The following is a 20,638-nucleotide window of genomic DNA, read 5'->3' as shown; positions in this document are numbered from 1 at the left end:
CCTAAGTACTGATTCAGTGAAGGCAGAAAAATTGTTCAAAGGTGTCTAAACTGCTGAGGAAGATTGCTAATCTCCTAACATGGATGAACTGGGGCTACTTTGGAAGAGGATGCTCTCACTTGGATCTATCCTGATTAGAAAACTGCTCCAAGTTTCCAGACAGGGAACTTTTAGGTTTATGCATCTCTTAATCAACTACCCAGAGAATTCTGAGCTGTGTTCCAGGATATCAGTCTGTATTCCACCTTGACCCAAAATGTCAACAGTCCATTTCCTTCTACAAATGCTACCTGACGCATTGAGTTCCTCCAGCACATCGATTTTACTCCAGATTCCAGCATCTGCATTCTCTTGCGCCTCCAACCCAACTAGAAGTGTTGCTACCACAAACCTCCAGCAACCCAGGCTTGATCATGACCTCAGCCTTCGTATGGAGAATCCAAGTTTTCCCTCTGATTGTGTGGGTTTCCTCCAGGTGATCCACATCCCGAGAAGAATGGTGAGCTACACACACAACATGCTGGAGGAACTCAGCAGGTCAAGCAGCATTAATAAACCAATGTAAATTGATGCTAATGTGTAGATCCATGGTAGAATATGAGGAAAATAAATACGTTATTATTTTAGTTAGAGATACAGCATGGTGAGAGGCCCTTCCAACCCATTAAGACCACCAAGCACAATTACACCCATGAGACCAATGACCTGAAAATGGAATCAATGTAAGAAAAAAAAACTGAAACAATTGAAGTGCACTAAACCTCTTCAATGCCAAATCTATCAATGCTGTTGTCTGATGTGGGATAGATTTAAAATAGATTCAGTATTTCAAACCTGGACGCTCACAAAGTGCTGTGGATCATTATTAGCAACAACACACAGCATTGTAGTCAATGATCTCATGACGAGGTCTATCCCATGATCTATCACTACCACCAAGCCAGAAGATCAACGTTGATCCAGTGATAAGTGTGGAAAGGTTTTCCTGGGAGAAGTAACAGTAATAACTAAAACTGAGGTGCCAGTCAGTTCAGGTAAAGTAGTGGCATTGCATCTGCACTATATAACAAAAAATTTAAAAACAGTAGGCAGAAATTATACAATTGACCACTACTGGTTCAAAGCTTTGCAGTCAGCTATTGGGCAGAAGGAGCTCTCCTACAATGGTGGAGTGAAACTACTGAGCCAAGTTTTGAGTGAATGATCCACTTCAGCTTCCTCCTGAGATCCCCACTACAGCATAAGAGTCTTAGCCCTCCATACAATACCAAGAAATGACTCACAGACTAGAAGCAGCAAAAGGTATGGGAGCAGACAAAATCTCTGGATTAGTATTGCTCTCCAGAACTAGCTGTACATAGAGGCAAGCTGTCCTAGGAGTTAACGTCTCATATGGAAGATCGCCAGAGTATGTTCTGTTCACTAAAAGCAGGATAAAACCAAACCAGCTCATCAATACCTAGTCTACTCTCAATCATCTCCACAAAACGTTGGAGGGGGTACATCGACAGGGCTGGTAGATGTCTTTACTAACATTTAACCTGCTCACTGATGCCTCGTTTCGTTTGACAAGGACCACCTGCAATGTTAAATCAGGTTCGCAGGTCCAGCAAGTGAGACAGGAAATGCACTGACTTCGAATAGGTATGTTCATCATTTATTTACAAACAGTAAAAATTCAACCAAATATTGATGTTCCCCAAGTTACAGACACTACAAAAATAAATATTCAACAAACATACTTAGTTAAAGGTGCGTGCAGAGCATACCATCCCAATCATCACTTGCATTCTTGCCTTAAACAAAGGAAGCAAGCTCCTTCCACACACTATTTTATTTACCCAGAATATTTGAAACTGGACACCAGGCATCTACCCAATGGGAAAAGCAGCTGCAGTTTCTAAACTAACTAATAACAACGGAAGCAATTTTTGACAATCAGAATAAGCCACGCCTCCCCACAGGCCACCACCTCACTCCAGACTTCACGGGTTTGGTTTAAACATGCACCAAAAAGCTGCAGACCCAAAACACTGACCAGTTCTCTTTCCACAGATGCTGGCTGACTTGTTGAGATTTTCCATTATTTTTTGTTCCTCTATATCAAGGCAGCACTGGTAAAGCTGCAGTCAATGGGCGTCACATGGAAAATACTCAACAGGTGGAGTCAAACCAGATGATAGTGACTGCTAGATATTACTCACACCAGCTGCAGAACATCACCACAGGAGTAGCCCAGGCAACATCTCAGGCACATCCACCTTCAACGATTCATCAACGATCTTCCACCCCATCCCAGGGCCACAAGTGGGAACATTCACTGGTGTTGGCCGGAGCCCAGAGTCTGAGAGTCCGTTGGGAAGTCGAAGGCCCAATACCTACAAGTCCAAGTCTGCTGAAGGTCAAAGATGCACGACCTGGGATTAGAGGACTATATACGTGCATGGGTAGATGGGAGAAAGGGAGGAACGTGGCTCGTTTTGTTACTTCTTGTGTTCTACGTTGCTCTGCCAAGTGTTCTGGGCATGCTGTGTTGGTGCCAGAATGTGTGGCGGCTCTTGCGGGCTGCCCCCAGCACACCCTCGGGTATGTTGGCTGTTAATGCAAACATTTCACTGTATGTTTCGAAGTACATGTGATAAAAAAAATCTGAATCTTGATTGCACAGTGATCAATTCCATTTGCAACCCTCAGCAAATGAGGCAATCCAAGCCTGCCACACCCAAATATTCAGGCATTGGTTAAAAGGTGAGGGGAAATGCCCATTCCTCAAAAATCAAAAAAAAAATGACCAGTTCCAACAAGAAACTACTTAACCCTGACATTCAACAGTATCACTGAGTCTCCCACCATAAACAATCCAAAAGTAATGACCAGATGTGGACCAGCCACATAAATAGTGGGACACACAACAGCTCAGAGATTGGGTATCCTGTGGTGTATGACTCACTTTCTATCATCCCAAAGCCATTCCACCATCTGTAAGGCACAAATCTGGTCCACGATAGACTGCAAAGTCAAAGTCAAGTTTATTGTCGTATGCACAGGTGCAATGAAAAGCTTGCAACAGCATCACCGGGAGATAGCATCAGATACACAATATTCACACCCAAAAAAAATTAACAACATCATACAAAATTATACGAGAATGAATATAATTAGAAAAAAAATCTGTCGTGGTATTGCAGGTTGAATATTTTATGAGAAGTCCCACAGTAAAATCTATTGTCAGTGCTGTCACTGTAGTGTTAAGTGATCATAGTGTTTATCACTGATGAAGTCATTAGAGCTGTGCAAGTTGGTAGAAGGCCCAAATGTTTGATTAGATGAGTGCAGTGCCAATGACACTCAAAAAATTTGACACCATCCAGGACAAAACAGCTCACTTTATTGGAATCCATCAACCGCCCAAAGCATTCATTTCCTCCATCCCTGTGACAGAGTAACAGGCACGTCCAAGGTGCTCTGCAGTTAGCTTCCTAGGCTACTCAGGCATATCTTTCAACCTGTGTCCTCCACTGCGAAGATGATGAGGGCAGCAGATCTGGAACAGCAGATTTTCCTCCAAATCGCAAACTATTCTGACACAAGACCATAAGACACAGGAGCAGAATTAGCCTATTCAGTCCATCGAGACTGCTCTGCTCATCGTGACTGATCTATTATTCCTCTCAACCCTATCCTCCTGCCTGCTCTCCGTAACCTTTGACACCCTTGCTAATCAGGAACAAATCAACCACCACTTTAAATATGCCCAAATATATAGATGACCAAATATACACTCAGAGGTATTAGGTACCTCGGTTCGATGTGTGTGCATTCAGAGATGCTCCTCTGCACACCACTGTTGTAATGGCTGGTTATCTGAGTTACTGTCGCCTTCCTGTCAGCTTGAACCAGTCTGGCCATTCTCCTCTGACCTCTCTCATTAACAAAGCACTTTCACTCACACAACTGCTACTCAAGGATGTTTTTTTGCTTCTCGCACCATTCTTTGTAAAGGACACTGTTGTGCATGAGAATCCCAGGCGATTAGCAGTTCCTGAGACGTTCAAACCACCCCATCTGGCACCAACAATAATTCCATGGTCAAAGACTCTTAGATCACAATCCTTCCCCACTCTGACGTTCGGTTTGACCATGTCTGCGTGGTTTTACTCAATGAGCATCTGCCACATGATTGGTTGATTAGATAGCTGCATCAGTGAGCAGGTGTACAGGTGCGCCTACCTAAGAAAGTGGCAAATACGCCTTAAATTTATGGAAATGTATCGCCAGTGTCCCATCATCGCTGGATCTAAATCTTGGAAATCTTTATCCAAAAGCACTATGGAGAGGAATACTGCTTTGTTTAAGGGTTCACTGCGATGTTCTCAAGGACAATGGAGGATGGGTGGTAAATGCTGACCTTGCCTCTGACTCTGATACAGAGATATGAATAAAAATTATTGCTGTCAAATTTTTAAGATTTTCTATCTCACAACATGTTCAAAATCTGAATGTGAATCTGAAATTACTGGGATCACTGAGTGACTCATCTGCCACTCTGGCGAGGGAAGCATTGTTAATGTTTCAGGTTAACGACCTCCTCACCATTTCCCTCAGTGCCGACATCCACAACCGATGAGGATTTTGTCCCCTCTCTCCACTTGCCCGTGAACGATCCTCCTTGTAAAGAGATAGCGATCGGCAGGATAAATGAAATACAAAAAGCATCCTTCACAGAAGAGCTGAGCTGACAAGCCATTTAACCGGAGAGCATGAGGAGACCATTAGAATGTGAACTCATTCAGTACCCACACAAGTGTATTAGTCAATACCTGATGAAAAACGCAGAGGATGCTGAACTGGGACAGGTGGGGAAGAGGGAATCCCAAGCACCTTTGCTTTAAAAATATCTAATGAATAGCAATCCTGTTACTGAGACCGAGTCTGGTTGTCACATACAGAAACGGGCTTTGGATTGTAGAAACTAAAGTCAATCTTCAGTTTCATCAAAAGATTCCAGAAGGAGTCCTCTCTCTGGCAACACTACAGAAAACAATGACTCAGAAAATTCCAGAAACCACGTCAGTGAGCACGCTATTACTAAGCAGTGATCGCAGCTCGGGTCCAGAATATCAATGTACCTCTTCATCAGAAAGCAATGATATTGCCGATCCACATTGCTTGCCTGCGCAAGAGGGCGACTTGTGGAGCGGGGCACGGTTTAAAAGCTGCACCGAGCAGAACTCTACACCTTGCAAAAGCTGCACCAGGTGAAAGACTGCATGATGTCAGAGCTGTGCCATGCAAAACACTACACCGTGTAAAGGCTTGGTACGTAGAACATAGAATAGGACAGCACAGGAACAGGCCCTTCAGCCCACAATGTTGTGCCGGACCAGCTGAAAAATAAATCAAAACCCTCCCCCCCCCCCCAAAACTAATCCCTCCTACCTACACAATGTTCATATCCCTCCATCTTCCTCACATTCATGTGCCTATCTAAACGTACAGCCCTAGCGGAACCAAATACAATCGGGGTGTTTGAGAGGCCCTTCGGTAGGCACAGAATATGTGGAGAATGGAGGGATATGGACATTGTGCAAGCAAAAGGGATTAGTTTAGTTAGGAATTTGATTACTAGTTTAATTAATTCAAGGGCCGGACGGACTGTTCCTGTGTTGTGTTGTTCTAATGTTTTAATACAAAAACTGTACCCTGACACATAATACAGGAAAAACAGAAAATGCTGAAGTAAAAAAAACTCAGTAAGTCAAGCAGCTCTTGTGGAGTCAGAAAAATGGAGTTAACATTCTGGATTGTTGAGCTTACATGGAAAACAATGCATGTGGGACAACTGCATCCTGCCTAACACCGCATCTGTGAAACAAAACTGCTTGGTATAAAGCATGCCTGCTAAACAATACACGCAGGAGTATAATAAACTACACCTCAAGCCTTCTGTATCATTCAATAAGATCACCGTAATCCAAATTTTGCGTCAACGTTACTTTCCTGTTCTCTCTCCATACCCCAGCTCCTTTGCTGTCAGTCACCACCCTGTCAATTACAATGACTCCACCTCTGCAGTCCTCTGGGGTATAGATAATTTTAACAGTTCACAGCTCTCACAGATGAAATTCTTCCTCACCTCCATCTTAAATGGGCAAGCTTATTCTAAGATCATGTACCCTAGCTTTAGATGCCTTTCAAGAGCAAACTTCTCAATATTCACCCCATCAAGGCCTCAATGAGATCATCTCTCATTTTTCAGGACTTAATTATCGGCCCCCATTGGCTCAACTGTCCTTCACACATCAACCCTCTCTCTCCTCTCAGAAACCTGCTCTGCACCATTTCCAACATTAGTAAATCATTCTATTACTATGGAGACCAAAACTATACACAGTGTTCACCACTGCCCTTTAATGCTGCTTCACAACTTAATTACTTTTATACACCATACCCCTTGGAATAATCCTTATAACACTCTGTGCCTTTTCTTTCAAACTGATATGATCCTTAACTTAGTTTGCCACAGATGGTGTACCCTTCTCACTGGAATAGAATTTTGCTGGGATTTATGAGCTGTTTCTTCATAAGACTTCTTTTGTTGATCTATGGTACTGTTCAGTCTGTTTCCCTTGTTCACGTTAGCCAATTCTGCTCTCACATCATAATAATTGCCATTCAGGCCCTTGTTTCACACTCTCAGACTGAATTTGACATTTGATCATGTTAGGATTATGTTTCTCAGTAACCTTCACTACAAAATAATTAACCAATTGTCTTATTTTCTAGACACAATGCCAGATCTAAAATAATTTGTTCCCTGGTTGGTTCCTTAATATTTAGTTCTGTAACCATCGTAAGTGAATGATATGGATTCTGTGACCAATTTGATTTCAGCAGTCTCTGTGATAATTAAAATCATATATGATCATTCTTCTTAAAACCACCCAATTTTTCATTCATATTCTGTCCACCAAAATACATATTTCATCTTGGTAGCCTCCTACCTAATGGCATGAACATGTATTTTTCTAACTTCCAGTAACTTCTCCCCCGCCTCTCCTCTCGTTTTCCTTTCCACATTCAGGCTCTGCTCTTACCTCTTCTCTTCAGCTACCAGTTAGCTCCCTTTGGTGACCTTCTTCCTGCCCTTTCTCCTATGGTCCACTCTCCTCTCCTATCATATTCCTTCTTTAGCCTCTTTACCATTTCTCATTTCATTCCCCCCATCCCCCACCCACCTACCTTCCCTCTCACCTGGCTTCACCTATCACCTTCTAGCTTGTAGTCCTTTCCCTCTGCCCAGCTCTTCTTTCTTCCTTTCCAGTCCTGAAGAAGGGTCTCGTCCCAAAAAGTCAAATCTGTATTCCTTTCCACACTCGCCTGATCTGCCGAATTCCTCCACAGTTTTGTGTCTGCTACTCTGGATTTCCTGCATCTGCATTAACTACTGCTAATCAGTCCAAATCCTATCTCACCAATGATCTCTCACCTTTACAATTTTTATCTGTACCCAACTGATTCTACACCTTCACCTTCTAAGCCAATGTGCTTTCTCACTACTATAGTGACTTCATCTTTTACCAGCAGAGTTAATTCACCTCCATTTCCTTTCTCCCTATCTCTCTGAAATGTTAGCGTCAGTTTCCCAGTCTTGCTCACCTTCCAATCACCTTCCAGATCATACATTTATTTCTATTTGTGTTATCCATTCGTCTGTGTCATTGGGAACAGTATGCATTCAAATGAAGAGATCTTAATTTTACCTTATCTTTTTACTCTCCCTTGATTTGCTGATACACTCCTATACTTGTACACTGTGCCTTTTGCTGACACGCTATCTGATTTGGTACCCTACACCGTAAGAGATAAATAAATCAGTCATGATCGAATAGTGGAGCAGACTCAATGGGCCAAATGGCTTATTTCTATATCCTTATTCCTATATCTTATAGTTTATACCAAAGCCTTTAATTTTTGCTTTTGTAAATACACTTTCATCCGAACCTGATCTGCTGTTCCCAGTTTAGCTTTTGTCCATTCAGAATACACCTGAGTTCTAAAGCCCCTGTCGATTTATTGAAACCCACCCCAACACTAGCAAACACCCCTCCTCAACACTCCCATCCAACCACTCCGAAGATATTAACCCTCTTCATGCTAAGAAGCAAACTGTAGAGATGCCTCACATTCCTGAGAAACATTCCTCTTGAATCTAAAACCTCCTCGCCAGCTAAGCATTTATCTGTTCAATCATCCTGCTCACGTACCAACTAGAACATAGCATCGGTAGCAATGCAAAGACATATTGCTTTTTAACCCCTTTCCGAGCTCTGTCAATGCTGTCTTCCTGACTTCATTCCTCTTTCTGCCTACTTTATGGATTGTGAGATCTAGATGTACATCTTCCGCCTTTGCGGATGCTCTGTAGCGGCGTTGTGGTATCGGGGAGGCTGACCTGTTACAAAACTACAGAAACTCCAGTCTGCATCCCAACATCTGAATCTCCCATTTAAAACCTACTCTTGGTTAAATTACCCTCAGAATGAAAGCTCTGCAGTGTGAAAATGGCATAAATGTTGCATCCTGTGAAACACTGCACAGTATAGTGTTCACACTATGAAGCACAGCATATTATATACACCACACAATGATAAATACTGCAGTGTAAAAGCTGCGCCATGTTACACATTGCACAGACCAAAAACTGCACGGAGTGTACCACTGCACAGTAAGAAACTTGCACGTTTGAAGACATCACAGTTGAACGCAACTTGAACACTGTGAAACTGCAGAGTGGAGAAACTGCACTCTATTAAACACTGCAGTGTAAAAAGCTGCTCGATGTTGAACTCTGCGCAGCACCAAAGCTGCTGCCAGTTAAACACCACATAGCATAAAAGCTGCCCACTGCACAGGATAAAGATTATGCTTAATGTGTCCAAATTCATTGTTGCTGCAGGGAATTACAGTTCATGTGCCTGCCAGAGCTCCATAAATAAATGGGAAAGACATTGAATCTGGATTGGCTGCTGCTTGATAGCTTACTCTCTTGTGCTTGGGGCTTGTGGGCTGACAGTGAGTGATAGACATCTCAAATGCAGTTGTGACTTTTAATAAGTAAAACATAGAGCAGTACAATGCAGCACAGGCCCTGTGGCCCACACCCCACTCTGAGATCAATCTATCCCTTCCATCCTACACAGCCCTCCATTTTTCTTTCATCCAGGTGCCAATCTAAGAGGCTCTTAAAAGCCCCTAACATATCTGCTTCTACCACCAGCCCTCGCAGAACAGTCCACACACCTACAACTCACTGTGTAAAATTTCTACCCCTTATACTTTTCTCCAAACACAAAGTTATTCCCCCTTGTACTAGCCAGTTCTGCCTTGGGTAAAAGTCTCCAACTGTCCGTTCTATCTCAGCCTCTTAACATCTTATACATCTCCATCAAGTCACCTCTCACCCTCTTTCACTCCAAAAAGAAAAGCCCTAGCCCACTCAATCTACCCTCATAAGACATGCTCTCTAATCCAGGCAGCATCCTGGTAAATCTCCTCAGCACCCTCTCTAAAGCTTCCACATCCTTCCTATAATGAAGCAGCCAGACCCAGACGGAACACAATAACTTGTGTGGTCTAACCAAGGTTTTACAGAGCTTGTAGCTCTTAAACTCAATTCCCCCAACTAATGAAAGCCACCATATCATACACCTTCTTAACCACCCTATCAATTTGTGCTGCAACTTTGAGGGATCTGTGGACATGGATCCCAAGATCTCTCTCTTCCTACACTCTGCTAAAACTTCTACGGCTAACCCTGAATTCTGCCTTCAAGTTTGGCCTCCTAAAGTGAATCATTTCACACTTTTGCAGATTGAACTCCATCCGCTACTTCTCAGCCCAGCTCTGCACCCTTTTAATGACAAACTACTACATGATCCACAACACTACCAACTTTCATGTCATTTGCAAACTTATTAACCCGCCTTTCCACTTCCTCCTCCAAGTCACTTACAAAAATCACAAAGAGCAGGGGTCGCAGAAAAGATCCCTGTGGAACACCAGCAATCACCAACCTCCAGGCAGAATACACTCCATCTACTACTGCCCTCTGCCTTCTGTGGGCAAGCTAGTTCTGAATCCATGCAGCCAAGGTTCCCTGGATCCCATGCCTCGAATGAGTCGACCATGGGGAACCTCATCAAGTGCCTCACTAAAATCCATATACACTACATCCTCTGCTCTAACTTCATCAACTTGCTTTGTCACTTTCTTGAAGTATCCAATCATGACCCACCCCTCACAAAGTCAAGTTAATTTTTCTTAATTTAACTATGCTTCTCAAAATACTTGCAAATCCTATCTCTTGGAATCCTCTCCGAAAGCTTGTCCACCAAGAAGTGAGACTTATTGATCTATAATTCTCAGCGTTATCCCTATTACCTTTCTTGAACAAAGGAATAACATTGGCCAACCTCCGGTCTTTTGAATTACGCCCGTGGCTAGTGAGGACGTAAAGTTAATCTCCAAAGATGCAGCAATCCCTTCCCTCATTTCCCATAGCAACCTGGGGTATATCCCAGCCAACCCCAAGTACAAGGCTATTAGCACTCAAGAAACAGAAGCCGGTTTGTACTTACACGGTGTCACCTTGAATGAAAAGCTCTGGCCGATCCTTCAACATATTAGTTTTGATCCACACCAGAAGCTGCCGAATATCCCCTAAAGGAAAATAGACAGCTGTAATACTAAATACTTCATATTTGCTCTAACAATTGCATTACTGGAAGTCTGTAACAATTTGGTGGCATGAAAAGACCTCAGTCCAAATTTATCTATAGCTGCAAGATTAGCATAGGATAGTCCAATTGTAATTTTGGACAAACTTTAATAGAAAAAAAAACACCATAAGACTTTCTTTCAAGAAAACGCAGTATTCTTAAAATATTATACAGATAATAGCATGGTCACACTGAATTCCACATAGACTCACTGTAAGTCTGTCTTGATCAAAAGGCAATTCACAGTGGTTTTGGAAGGGATGCCCCCCCAAACTGCAACTGAAAAACTTCTGCTAGGAATACGAAAGTTTATCACGGCAGTAGATGGAAATAATATGGTTAATGTAACAAAAGGGACACAGGTCAATGGGGTCAAGAAATGGCTGGCAGCCTTACGCAAGTGACAGGAAAATCAGCTGAAGATCATTTTGTAAGCCTCAAACTGAATATACAAGTAATCCCTACAGATTTTCCTCTCACTGCTTATTTATGTATTTAAGTATTTCACTGGGGAAAACCCATGGAAAGAACAGGGCGGTGAAGAACACAAGTTCAATTAACCATCACTTGAATGAACGAGGAATATTGAATACTTAAGCAACCAGTCTGAATATCATTAAAACCAGTCTGAATATCATTAATCCTAACCAGATAAAGAAGTCTCGTGCTTAGCCAAACTCGTTTCTTTTCGCAGTAATTTGGTAAATTATCTTCAATTTTTGACAATAACAGAAACTGTAAGTATTGGTAGGAAGACAGAGCACCCGCATTCGAGATAGGTGATTTAGGCCAAGCCATCACCAAGTGGAGGATTACGTTGCCAAATTTAGTATTAAGTGGGAAACTGCAGAGCAGCCAAAAGAATCTCATAATCTGTAACATATCTATTCTGAGAAATTTACTTGACACACTCAACTGTGTTAGGAACAGCTTTATTTCACTTATTTATTCATTGATTTAGAGATATAGCATGTTACAGGCCCAACAAGCTTATGTCACTCAATTACACGTATGACCAATTAACCTTCTAAGCAATGTGTCTTTGGCATGTGGGAGGAAACCAGAGCACCTGGAGGAAACCCACGTGGTGACGGAGAGAACATGCAAACTCCTTACAGACAGCAGCCGGAACTGAATCGGGGTTGCTGGCTTCCTCCCCTCCGCCATCAGATTCTTGAATGGTCCATAAACCATGAACATTACCTCACTATATCACTCTCTTCTTTCACTACTTATTTTTATAGTTCTCATTGCAACGACACACACACACACGCACATACATGATAATAAATCTGATTCCATCTTTCCATCTGATTTGGGAATAGGAATTAATGATGCCCCTGCAGACCTCCTAAATGTGATGCTGAGTGTCAGTGCCTGCCGCCATGCCAAACTTGAACAGACCATACAAGTCTAGTTAAAGAGGACAATAAAGATTTTGCTTCCTGAATACTTTCCAGTGTACCTTATAGATTTTGGGCTACTGTTTATGAAAATCACCATGCAATTTCCCTATCATGTACTGTTTCTTTTGAAATCACCTACATTTGTTATTTCAATTCACAATTCAAGTTAATTAAAATGTTGTCCACAATGTAAGCTGAAAGATTTTCTATCTTGTCCGACTTTGGCAGGGTGGATGCAGTATGGCAGGACAGGGTTTAGAAAGGCTATAAAGCATCACACACACTGTTCTATGCATTGTTTACACATATATCGGTTTGCAATCACGTTGATGCGCGTGCTCTATGCATGTAGCACACTGTGTATTTGTTATAATAAACAAATTATATTTTCAGGAATATTTATGATAGTAAAATGCCTCACTAATGTTGTTAACAGTCACTATACTTGCAGTTATATCTGCGGTGAGTATACACTTAAATCTCAAAAACAAAGCATGACTCCTCTTATTAAGGAAGCCTTTCAGTTCTACCTTGGATGTAAAGTCGGCGACCAAGACAAAGCCTGGACTCCTCACATTTGTTGCACAACATGTACTGTCGATATTGGAGCTTGGCTCAGAGGTGCTCAGAAGTCGATGCCATTCACTGTCCCAGTGATATGGTGAGAGCAGAAGGATCACGTGACAGACTAATACTTCAGTCTGATCAGTGTGTCTGGTTTCTCTGCTAAAAACAAGAATACCATTGAATTCCCCAATCTCCCTTCAGCAATGAGACCTGTGTAGCATGACAAGTCTTCCAGTACCAACGCCACCAGAGACAGAGTCTAGAGGAGCAGCCAAAGACGCCATGCCACGATGCATGAGCCAGGAACGGAAAACAGCACTGATACTGATACAGATTTTGAACCCTTTTTTATCAAGTGACCCCGATCTGACAGCTCAATCTGAGTTAAATGACCTAGCCATAAACTTGGGTTTGTCAAAGGCAAAAGTAAAATTACTGGGATGAAATCTGCTGTCACCAGGCACAAGAATTTCCATGGAGGATTTCAATATTTGAGACAGATGATTGCCAGTATAACTGATGCCAAGATAAAGGAAGGCATTTTTGTTGGTTCACAAATCACATCAATGACAGGCAATTCAAAGAACTTTTAGTGCGACCAGAGAAAATTGCATGGAAGGCATTCAAGGATGTTGTTGAGAATTTTCCTGGCAACTGCAGAGAACCAAGCTACATGCAGCTGGTTGACAACATGCTTCAAATAGAAAATCCTGAAGTACTACATGTCACTAAAGACTCACTTTCTGCATTCCCTCAACTTCTTCCCTGCAAATCTTGGCGCTGTCAGTGCAAAGCAACATTAAAGGTTTCACCAGGACATTGCTGTCATGGAGAAACAGTATCAGGGCAACTGAAATCCATCAATGCTGGTCGATTATTGTTGGACACTTAAGCGAGAAGCCTCAGAAACTGAGTACAAAGGAAAATCATCAACAAAACGTTTTAGCTTCATTGAACTGGTGCAAAGCATCAGAACCATTATGCAATTAAACACATTACGTTCAATAAAAGCTAATTTTGTGTATCAAGTAGGTATTTGGAGAAACGAGTACTGTAGTCTGAAATTGTACTTGTTTTCAGCTTCAAGCAGTCTATCATAACCACAAAAATTTTCTGGGGAAGCAACACTTCCAAAAATGTTTGCTGTCCAGTGTTACAGAGGTGCAGAAACACAAGAACAACTCAACAGGTTTATACACTCAAACTGAATGTATTTAGTTCCCTTGTAGATGAGGTAATTTGTAGTGAAGAGTGCAGTGTGAGAATGAGAGTACCCATTCTCCACTGGATGCATTCCCAAGGTAAGCTAGGCTTCAATCACATCCTACTAACAGCAATCACTGGCACTTCATTCCTCAATCACGTGGCCAACCAAGGTACTGATCAACTTGCGCAACTTTCAATACTTAATATAAAGCAGTGCAGAGGATGGAGGCAATGTTACAAACAATGGTGGTGAAATGACATCCTCCATGTCAGATTCTGCTTATGAAAATGCACAAGGAAAGACAAGGTTCAGTTTCTTCTGGAACCATGGTTTATTGATCTCCAGAGAAGGAAAACTGCCACACTTAGTCAGTGTGGCCAACAAGATGTTCTGATTGATTCCCTGCAGGACCACCTGGCAAAGTATTTATCAGCAAACAGTGCGCATATCCCAAGAATACATTCCACAAATTGGGTCAATGAAGTAGACTATGAATAAAAGTCAATAAATTAATGCACAACCGACTTAGACACGGCCCATACACGCACTCGGGAGACGGGCAATATTGATTTGTCAGCTGCTGGGGGATACAGGCATTTTCAGCCATACAAGAACACAGTTTGTGGCTATATTTCCAACCTATGAACTGAATGGGTTATGAACAGTTTGATGGAATGCACCCTGACACAACCTGGGTGGACCTGCATCCCATGAATAATGTTAATATAATCTTCAAAGTATCCTGGGGAGTCTGAGCACCTTCACATAAGGGAGATTAGAAATTAATGCCAGAAGCAATACTGGGGGAGCCTACAGTCTACCATTGTAATCCAGAGGTTATCACATTTAAAATATTTAGCCAAATGCTGGCAATAAAAGAAGAATCTTTGCTAACACGTTCTAGGCTCACTCACTTCTTTCTTGCCCGTTACACTACTGGCATTTAGGACAGCATTGAAAGACCTCCATCTCTGGCTGTATTCAGGACTTTCTTCAAGGTGTCAGTATCTTCCTCTCAGTTTTCACTACTGTCGGCCTTGCAACTCAGGAATACTGTCGCACTCAGATTCTCCATTGCTGTTTCTATAATAATTTTGTTTTAACAGAGTCGTTAGCTGCGAGCTGAGTCTCCAAACCTGGAGGACCGGTGGACCACTCTTAGTCTGGCCTCTACCCTTTGATGTGTTTGTCATGGGTGACCCTACCAAGAGCCAAAGCACGAAGCCCTGACTCCAGCTGTCTGGGTCACCGAGGCACACAAACCTCTGATCGCTAAGACAAGGTTGTGGTCCTCTTGGAGGCTTACTAATATTGCCAATAAAACTTTGCCCAGGGCATGTGATGAGCAAAAAGAATTTCACTGAAGAGCATAAATGAAACAAATTCCTTCATGTTCAACTCCAGCCACACTGACACCAATGGCAAAACAGTACAGTCCAGCCCATGAAAATTGGTCAGAAAATATCTGTGTGAAAAGAAATGCATTTCTTCGGGTCTGTGACCTCTACCCAACAACAAGGCAACTGAATCACTCAACACACACAAAATGCTGGTGGAACACAGCAGGCCAGGCAGCATCTATAGGGAGAAGTGCTGTCGATGTTTCGGGCCGAGACCCCTCCTCAGTACTGAATCACTCCTCACCTTTTGACCAAGCCGTTCAGTAGGTGCAGGCAGCATTGGCTGTCCCTCTCACTAATCCTGTGCTGTTAGCTACACAATGACAGCACTCAATTGAGTCACTGATTATAGTTTCACCCCACCACAACCTAGGCTGACACTCCAGTGATACGCAAGAGGGGGCCACAGTTTTAAGATGCTTGAAAGTAGGTACAAGGGGGATGTCAGAAGTAAGTTTTTCACTCAGCGAGTGATGGATGCATAAAATGCACTGCCAGCAACGGTGGTGGAGGCGGATACCACCGCTTTTAAAAGACTTTTAGATAGGTACATGAAGCTTAGAAAAAATAGAGGGGTATGTGGTAGGGAAATTCTAGGCAGGTGCTAGAGAAGGTTACATGGTTGGCACATCGAGGGCCAGTAATATGTTGTAGATTTCGAAGTTCTATGTTCAAAACCCTCATTGTCATGGTGCCCATAAAACACCAAAAACACATCTCATCTCTCTCAGATAGATATGAAAAATACCCTGACACAACACTGATGAAGAATAGAAGAGTTATGCCATCTACGGGATTGGTCAAGATCTCACTTTATGAGAGGCTTAGTTTAATCCTCCTATTTCTGATATGCCCTTGCTAATACATATCATCATTCAGGATAAGAAATAAAGAATATTTTGTTGTCATTCATATGCCTGTTACAAGCAGAGCAGCGAAGATGTTGGGCGATATTCGCGGCGGCTCAGCCGGGCAGACGGAATTCAAACTTTGGTCAGCGACAGCCACTCCACTGAAGTCAGGCTGTCTGCTGGGACTCAAGAACTGACCTCGACATCCCGGATTTATAAGGGATTTGGCATGAGCCAGTGTTGGCTAGGTGTGGCCTACACCAGTGGTGGGAGAGGGGCAAATATTACAAAAGAAGTCAGCTAAAATTCCCACTGAGTGGTGGCTTGATTGGGAAAGAAGTAAATATGAACATAAACCAAATGCTCTGTCATGCCCCTTAGCTTTTCCACACATCACCTTGGGTCACTCCCTTCCTGCTCATGAAATACAGAGTGGTTTTCCTTCAAATTCCATGTCAAAGTTCAAGTAAATGTTATTATCAGAGAACATATATGTCACCAAATACATCTCTGAGATTCATTTTCATACTCAGCAAATCTATAAAATAGTAACTATAAACAGGATCAATAAACGATTAACCAGAGTGCAGAAGACAACAAACTGTGGAAATACAAATATAAATACAGTCGGCCCTCCTTATCTGCGAATTCAACCAACCGCGAATCAAGAAAACCTGAAAGTGCTCTTCCAGCATTTGTTGTTCGAGCATGTACAGACTCTTTTTTCTTGTCATTATTCCCTAAACAATGCAACTATTTTACATAGCATTTACATTGTATTAGGTATTATGAGTAATCTAGAGATGATTTAAAGTATACGGGAGGATGTGCGTGGGTTATCGTGGATCGGGTTTAAAAAAATCGGAAGTTCTCTTACTAAGTAAGTCGGAACAGGTACATCTAGTATTATTTAGCGTCAGTTAGTATATAGGATATATTTTACCTTTCTATGCATATAAAACACTTAAGAATGTATGTTTCAGTGCCGGGCTTGGGAACAGAAGTTCCCGATTGCGATCCAGTGACAGACTGCTTTCGAGTGTGCTCTCCATCTGTGCTGGGTTGATGTGGAGGATCAAAAACTGAAAACCCAGTAATTAAACCACTGCGTTGCTTAGTAATAATTGTAGCTTTCATCGGGGCAGGGCCTTTCTCAGTTTATCCTTTAAAATTGTTCCAATCGTTGACCAACATAGCCTAACACTTTTACAATGACCAATGGCATTTCACCTTTTTCCAATCGCTTTATTTTCAATCATGATCGTGATTATTTTTGTGAACAGAAACACTGCGGATTCAGAGCTGCACCACCAGGTCCTAATGTCCACCGCACTGAGACAGGTTAAGTAAGGTCTGGGGTTCCACTGGGTCCTAAAGTCCACCACATTGAATAAGGGACTTGAGCATTTGTGTTTTTTTGGTATCCGCGAGGGGTCCTGGAACCAATCCCTCGCGGATAAGGAGGGCCGACTGTACAGTGCAATAAATAACAAGAAGATGAGATAAAGAGTCCTTACAGTGAGGTCATTGGCTGTGGGAACATCTCAATGATGGGCAAGTAAGTGTAGTTATTCCCTTTGTTCAAGAATCTGATAATTAAGGGGTAGCAACTGTTCTTGAATCTGGTGGCTCTTGTACCTTCTAACTGATGGCAGCAGTGAGAAAGGAGCATGGCAGTGACAAAAATTGGATTAATATCGGACAGTGATAATAAATCTGATCCTGACTGGTCAGCAACAATTGCATGCAGGGTCTGCCTGTGATACCTCCTAAGGCGGAATATGCTGCTAATTACTGTTCAGGTTCACAGCAAGGAAGTGCATGAATTTGTGTGTATCTGAGTCACTGTGCTCAGCTGGAAGAAAGCTGAGAGAGATCGCAGAACATGCTGAAACCCGTGAAATATTCTACTTTGAAACCAGCTTCATGGAATGTGCAGCAGAAAGGCACCGACGACGGCAGGAAAATAACTTTTCAACAAAACCGATTTTTGTACTTATCTGGGTCTTTAGATGTCAACAGCTAGCTTGGCCAGACTATACTGGGCGAAATGTGAATTTCTGCATTTTCTTGGCATGTGTACAATGTTAGCAGAACTGAAATCGTTGCCCATTCCCAACAGCCATAATGAGCAACATTCCAGGTCGTCATGGGGGTTTTAGAGTCAACGAAGGTTAAAGAAACACTGAGCCAACTTTTTAAACAGTGACTTCAGTATGTGTTCCTGCCGGCCGTGCTAAGCAGGGCCTCTGTACTGTGCAGTGTAGTAGCGCGGCGATAGCTTGTTGCCAGGGACTCTCTGGGAGGTATGTGCACCAGTTCCATCCAGTTTAGAACGACAAGCACACAGAGTAGATGCCACCCACCCTCCCCCCCCAAACTTCCTCCCAATACTGCAAACTTCCAATCATTCCACCTTGCACTCACAAAGAAGCAATCACACTCTTGGTAGCTTCTTTTTATACAAAAGATGAGTCATTTATAAGGTCTGGTCATCAGAGCAGTCCTGTGGCTTCAGACTCATGACCCCAGTGCATTCCAGTCTTGTATCACCCTTTGTGGTGCAGTCACTATGGAAAAGTTGCCCATTTATTGCTGTCAGGGAATGGAGAGGAGAGGGACATTGTCCTGTGGAGCAGTGGGGGTGGAGGGTAGACAGCAGCTTGCCATAAACTCCCCACACTGACTCCACACAGATTAGCCTGAAACACAGTAAAACCAGCAATATATATTTCTCCAAAGGTTAATACCAAGAAGTCATGATAAAGAGGCAACACCTTTCTTACCCTAAGTCTCATACAAGGCATTAGAAGTAAGCCTGACCATTTTCCAGCATGGAATCACTGGACAATGAGTAACGTTCAGACTTTTAATACATTTAGCTCTTTAGATCCAGTGCCATCGATGCGAGTTGGGCCAGCAGATCCATGGGAACATCACCTCTCAGTCACTTACAACTCCTGACCTGCAGACACATTGCTGCTCCTTCACTGCTGTTTGATCGTACTGAGGTTTGAGAGAGTTCCTGTACCTTACTACAAATGATCATAGGAAGCTTCTCATTATCCACCTTCACGGGGAATGAAGGAGAAGGACATGTGCCAGTATGCAGTGCATAGTGGGTTTTTATGGCTGTTCGAGACACGCCACCCCAGCAACCCCACAATTCCGACTGTCGTTGTTGTATTCGTCTCTGCACCTTGTGGTGCATTGGGTAGCAACCTTGCTGATTCTTTAGCGTTTTTGTCTGTCTTTTACGAGGCCGAGTTGCTAGCTCAATGCTCAACCCAGCACGGATGGAAAACGTGCAAGGAGCCAGCCAGATTCAAACCTGGGACCATTCGACTTGAAGTCCAGCGCAGATGGTACTATACCACCGGCTTGATTAACCCTAACCCAATCACGGGACAAATTACAATGACCCAGTATATCTCTGGACTGTGGGAGGAAACTCACACACTCCGCAGGGAGTACACACAGAGTCTCCTTATGGAGTGGCACTAGATCTGAACTCAGGACAACCCTAGTTGTGTTAACTGCTATGCTATCATGGTTCTCAGGGAGCACGGTAGTAAAGCAGTTTGCAATACTTTTCAGCGCCAGCAAACTTGATTCCATTTCCGCCGCTGAGAGAAGTTTGCAAGTTCTCCCCGGGACCGTGTGGGTTTCCTCCGGGTGCTCCTGTCTCCTCCCACATTCCAAAGATATACGGGTTAACAGGTTAATTGGTCACATGGGTGTAACTGGGTAGTACAGGGTCTGTTACCGCGCTCAATCTCTAAATAAAACATTAAAATAGATACATATATTACTGATGCCCAGATCCACAAAATAACTTTTTTATTAAGTGGCATTGAGATCAGTCTTGGCAATTCCATAACTACAGAAGCTCCTGTTCCAAGATAGTTAGTAGTATGCCCAGGCCAGCACAGGAACGTAATAGGAGCAGGAAGTTAGTCAGTCCAAAGAGCCTGCTTCTCCATTCTCAACGATCCTGAATGATCCAGTCCTGATCTCTACAACACTTTCCTCATAGCCTCATACATCCTGACTCCCTTGTAGTTTAAATGTCCACTTATTCAAGCCAGATATCAGCAATGAACCACTCTTCAGGCAGAGAAATCTAAAGGTTCATGAACCTCTGAGAGAACATATTCCTCTTAATCTGGGTGACTTTTAATCTGCCCAGTTCTGAAAACATGGGAGGTGTCATGGGGTTGGAATGAATGGGACTGATAATAATTGCTCCACTCTTACCAACATTTAATTGGAGAACATTTCTGACCATCCAGTGCTCACATGGATGAAAGAAAAATGGTGAGTTATTTTAGTTAGTGTGATCTTGGAGTGAGTTAGGTCAGCACATCATGGGCTGCCAGGTCTGTACTGTTTTAGGTTCTATCTCTCAATGAATGTTAGAAAAGTA

General features: G+C 42.7%; 1 protein-coding gene across 1 annotated transcript in view; it reads right to left on the bottom strand.

Annotated features, from left to right (window-relative positions):
* Positions 1-20,638, bottom strand: part of LOC132407347 (procollagen galactosyltransferase 2-like) — a 293,400-nt gene that overhangs the window by 246,522 nt on the left and 26,240 nt on the right. Inside the window, exon 3 of the mRNA XM_059993706.1 lies at positions 10,641-10,722. Within this exon, the coding sequence (XP_059849689.1) occupies positions 10,641-10,722 (82 nt within the window). The remainder of the gene's footprint in view (positions 1-10,640; positions 10,723-20,638) is intronic.

The sequence above is a fragment of the Hypanus sabinus genome, chromosome 18, assembly GCF_030144855.1.
Source record: "Hypanus sabinus isolate sHypSab1 chromosome 18, sHypSab1.hap1, whole genome shotgun sequence".
In the NCBI taxonomy this organism is placed as follows: Eukaryota; Metazoa; Chordata; class Chondrichthyes; order Myliobatiformes; family Dasyatidae; genus Hypanus; species Hypanus sabinus.
Note: the sequence above shows the minus strand (reverse complement) of the source record. Positions and strands in the feature narration are given on the sequence as shown.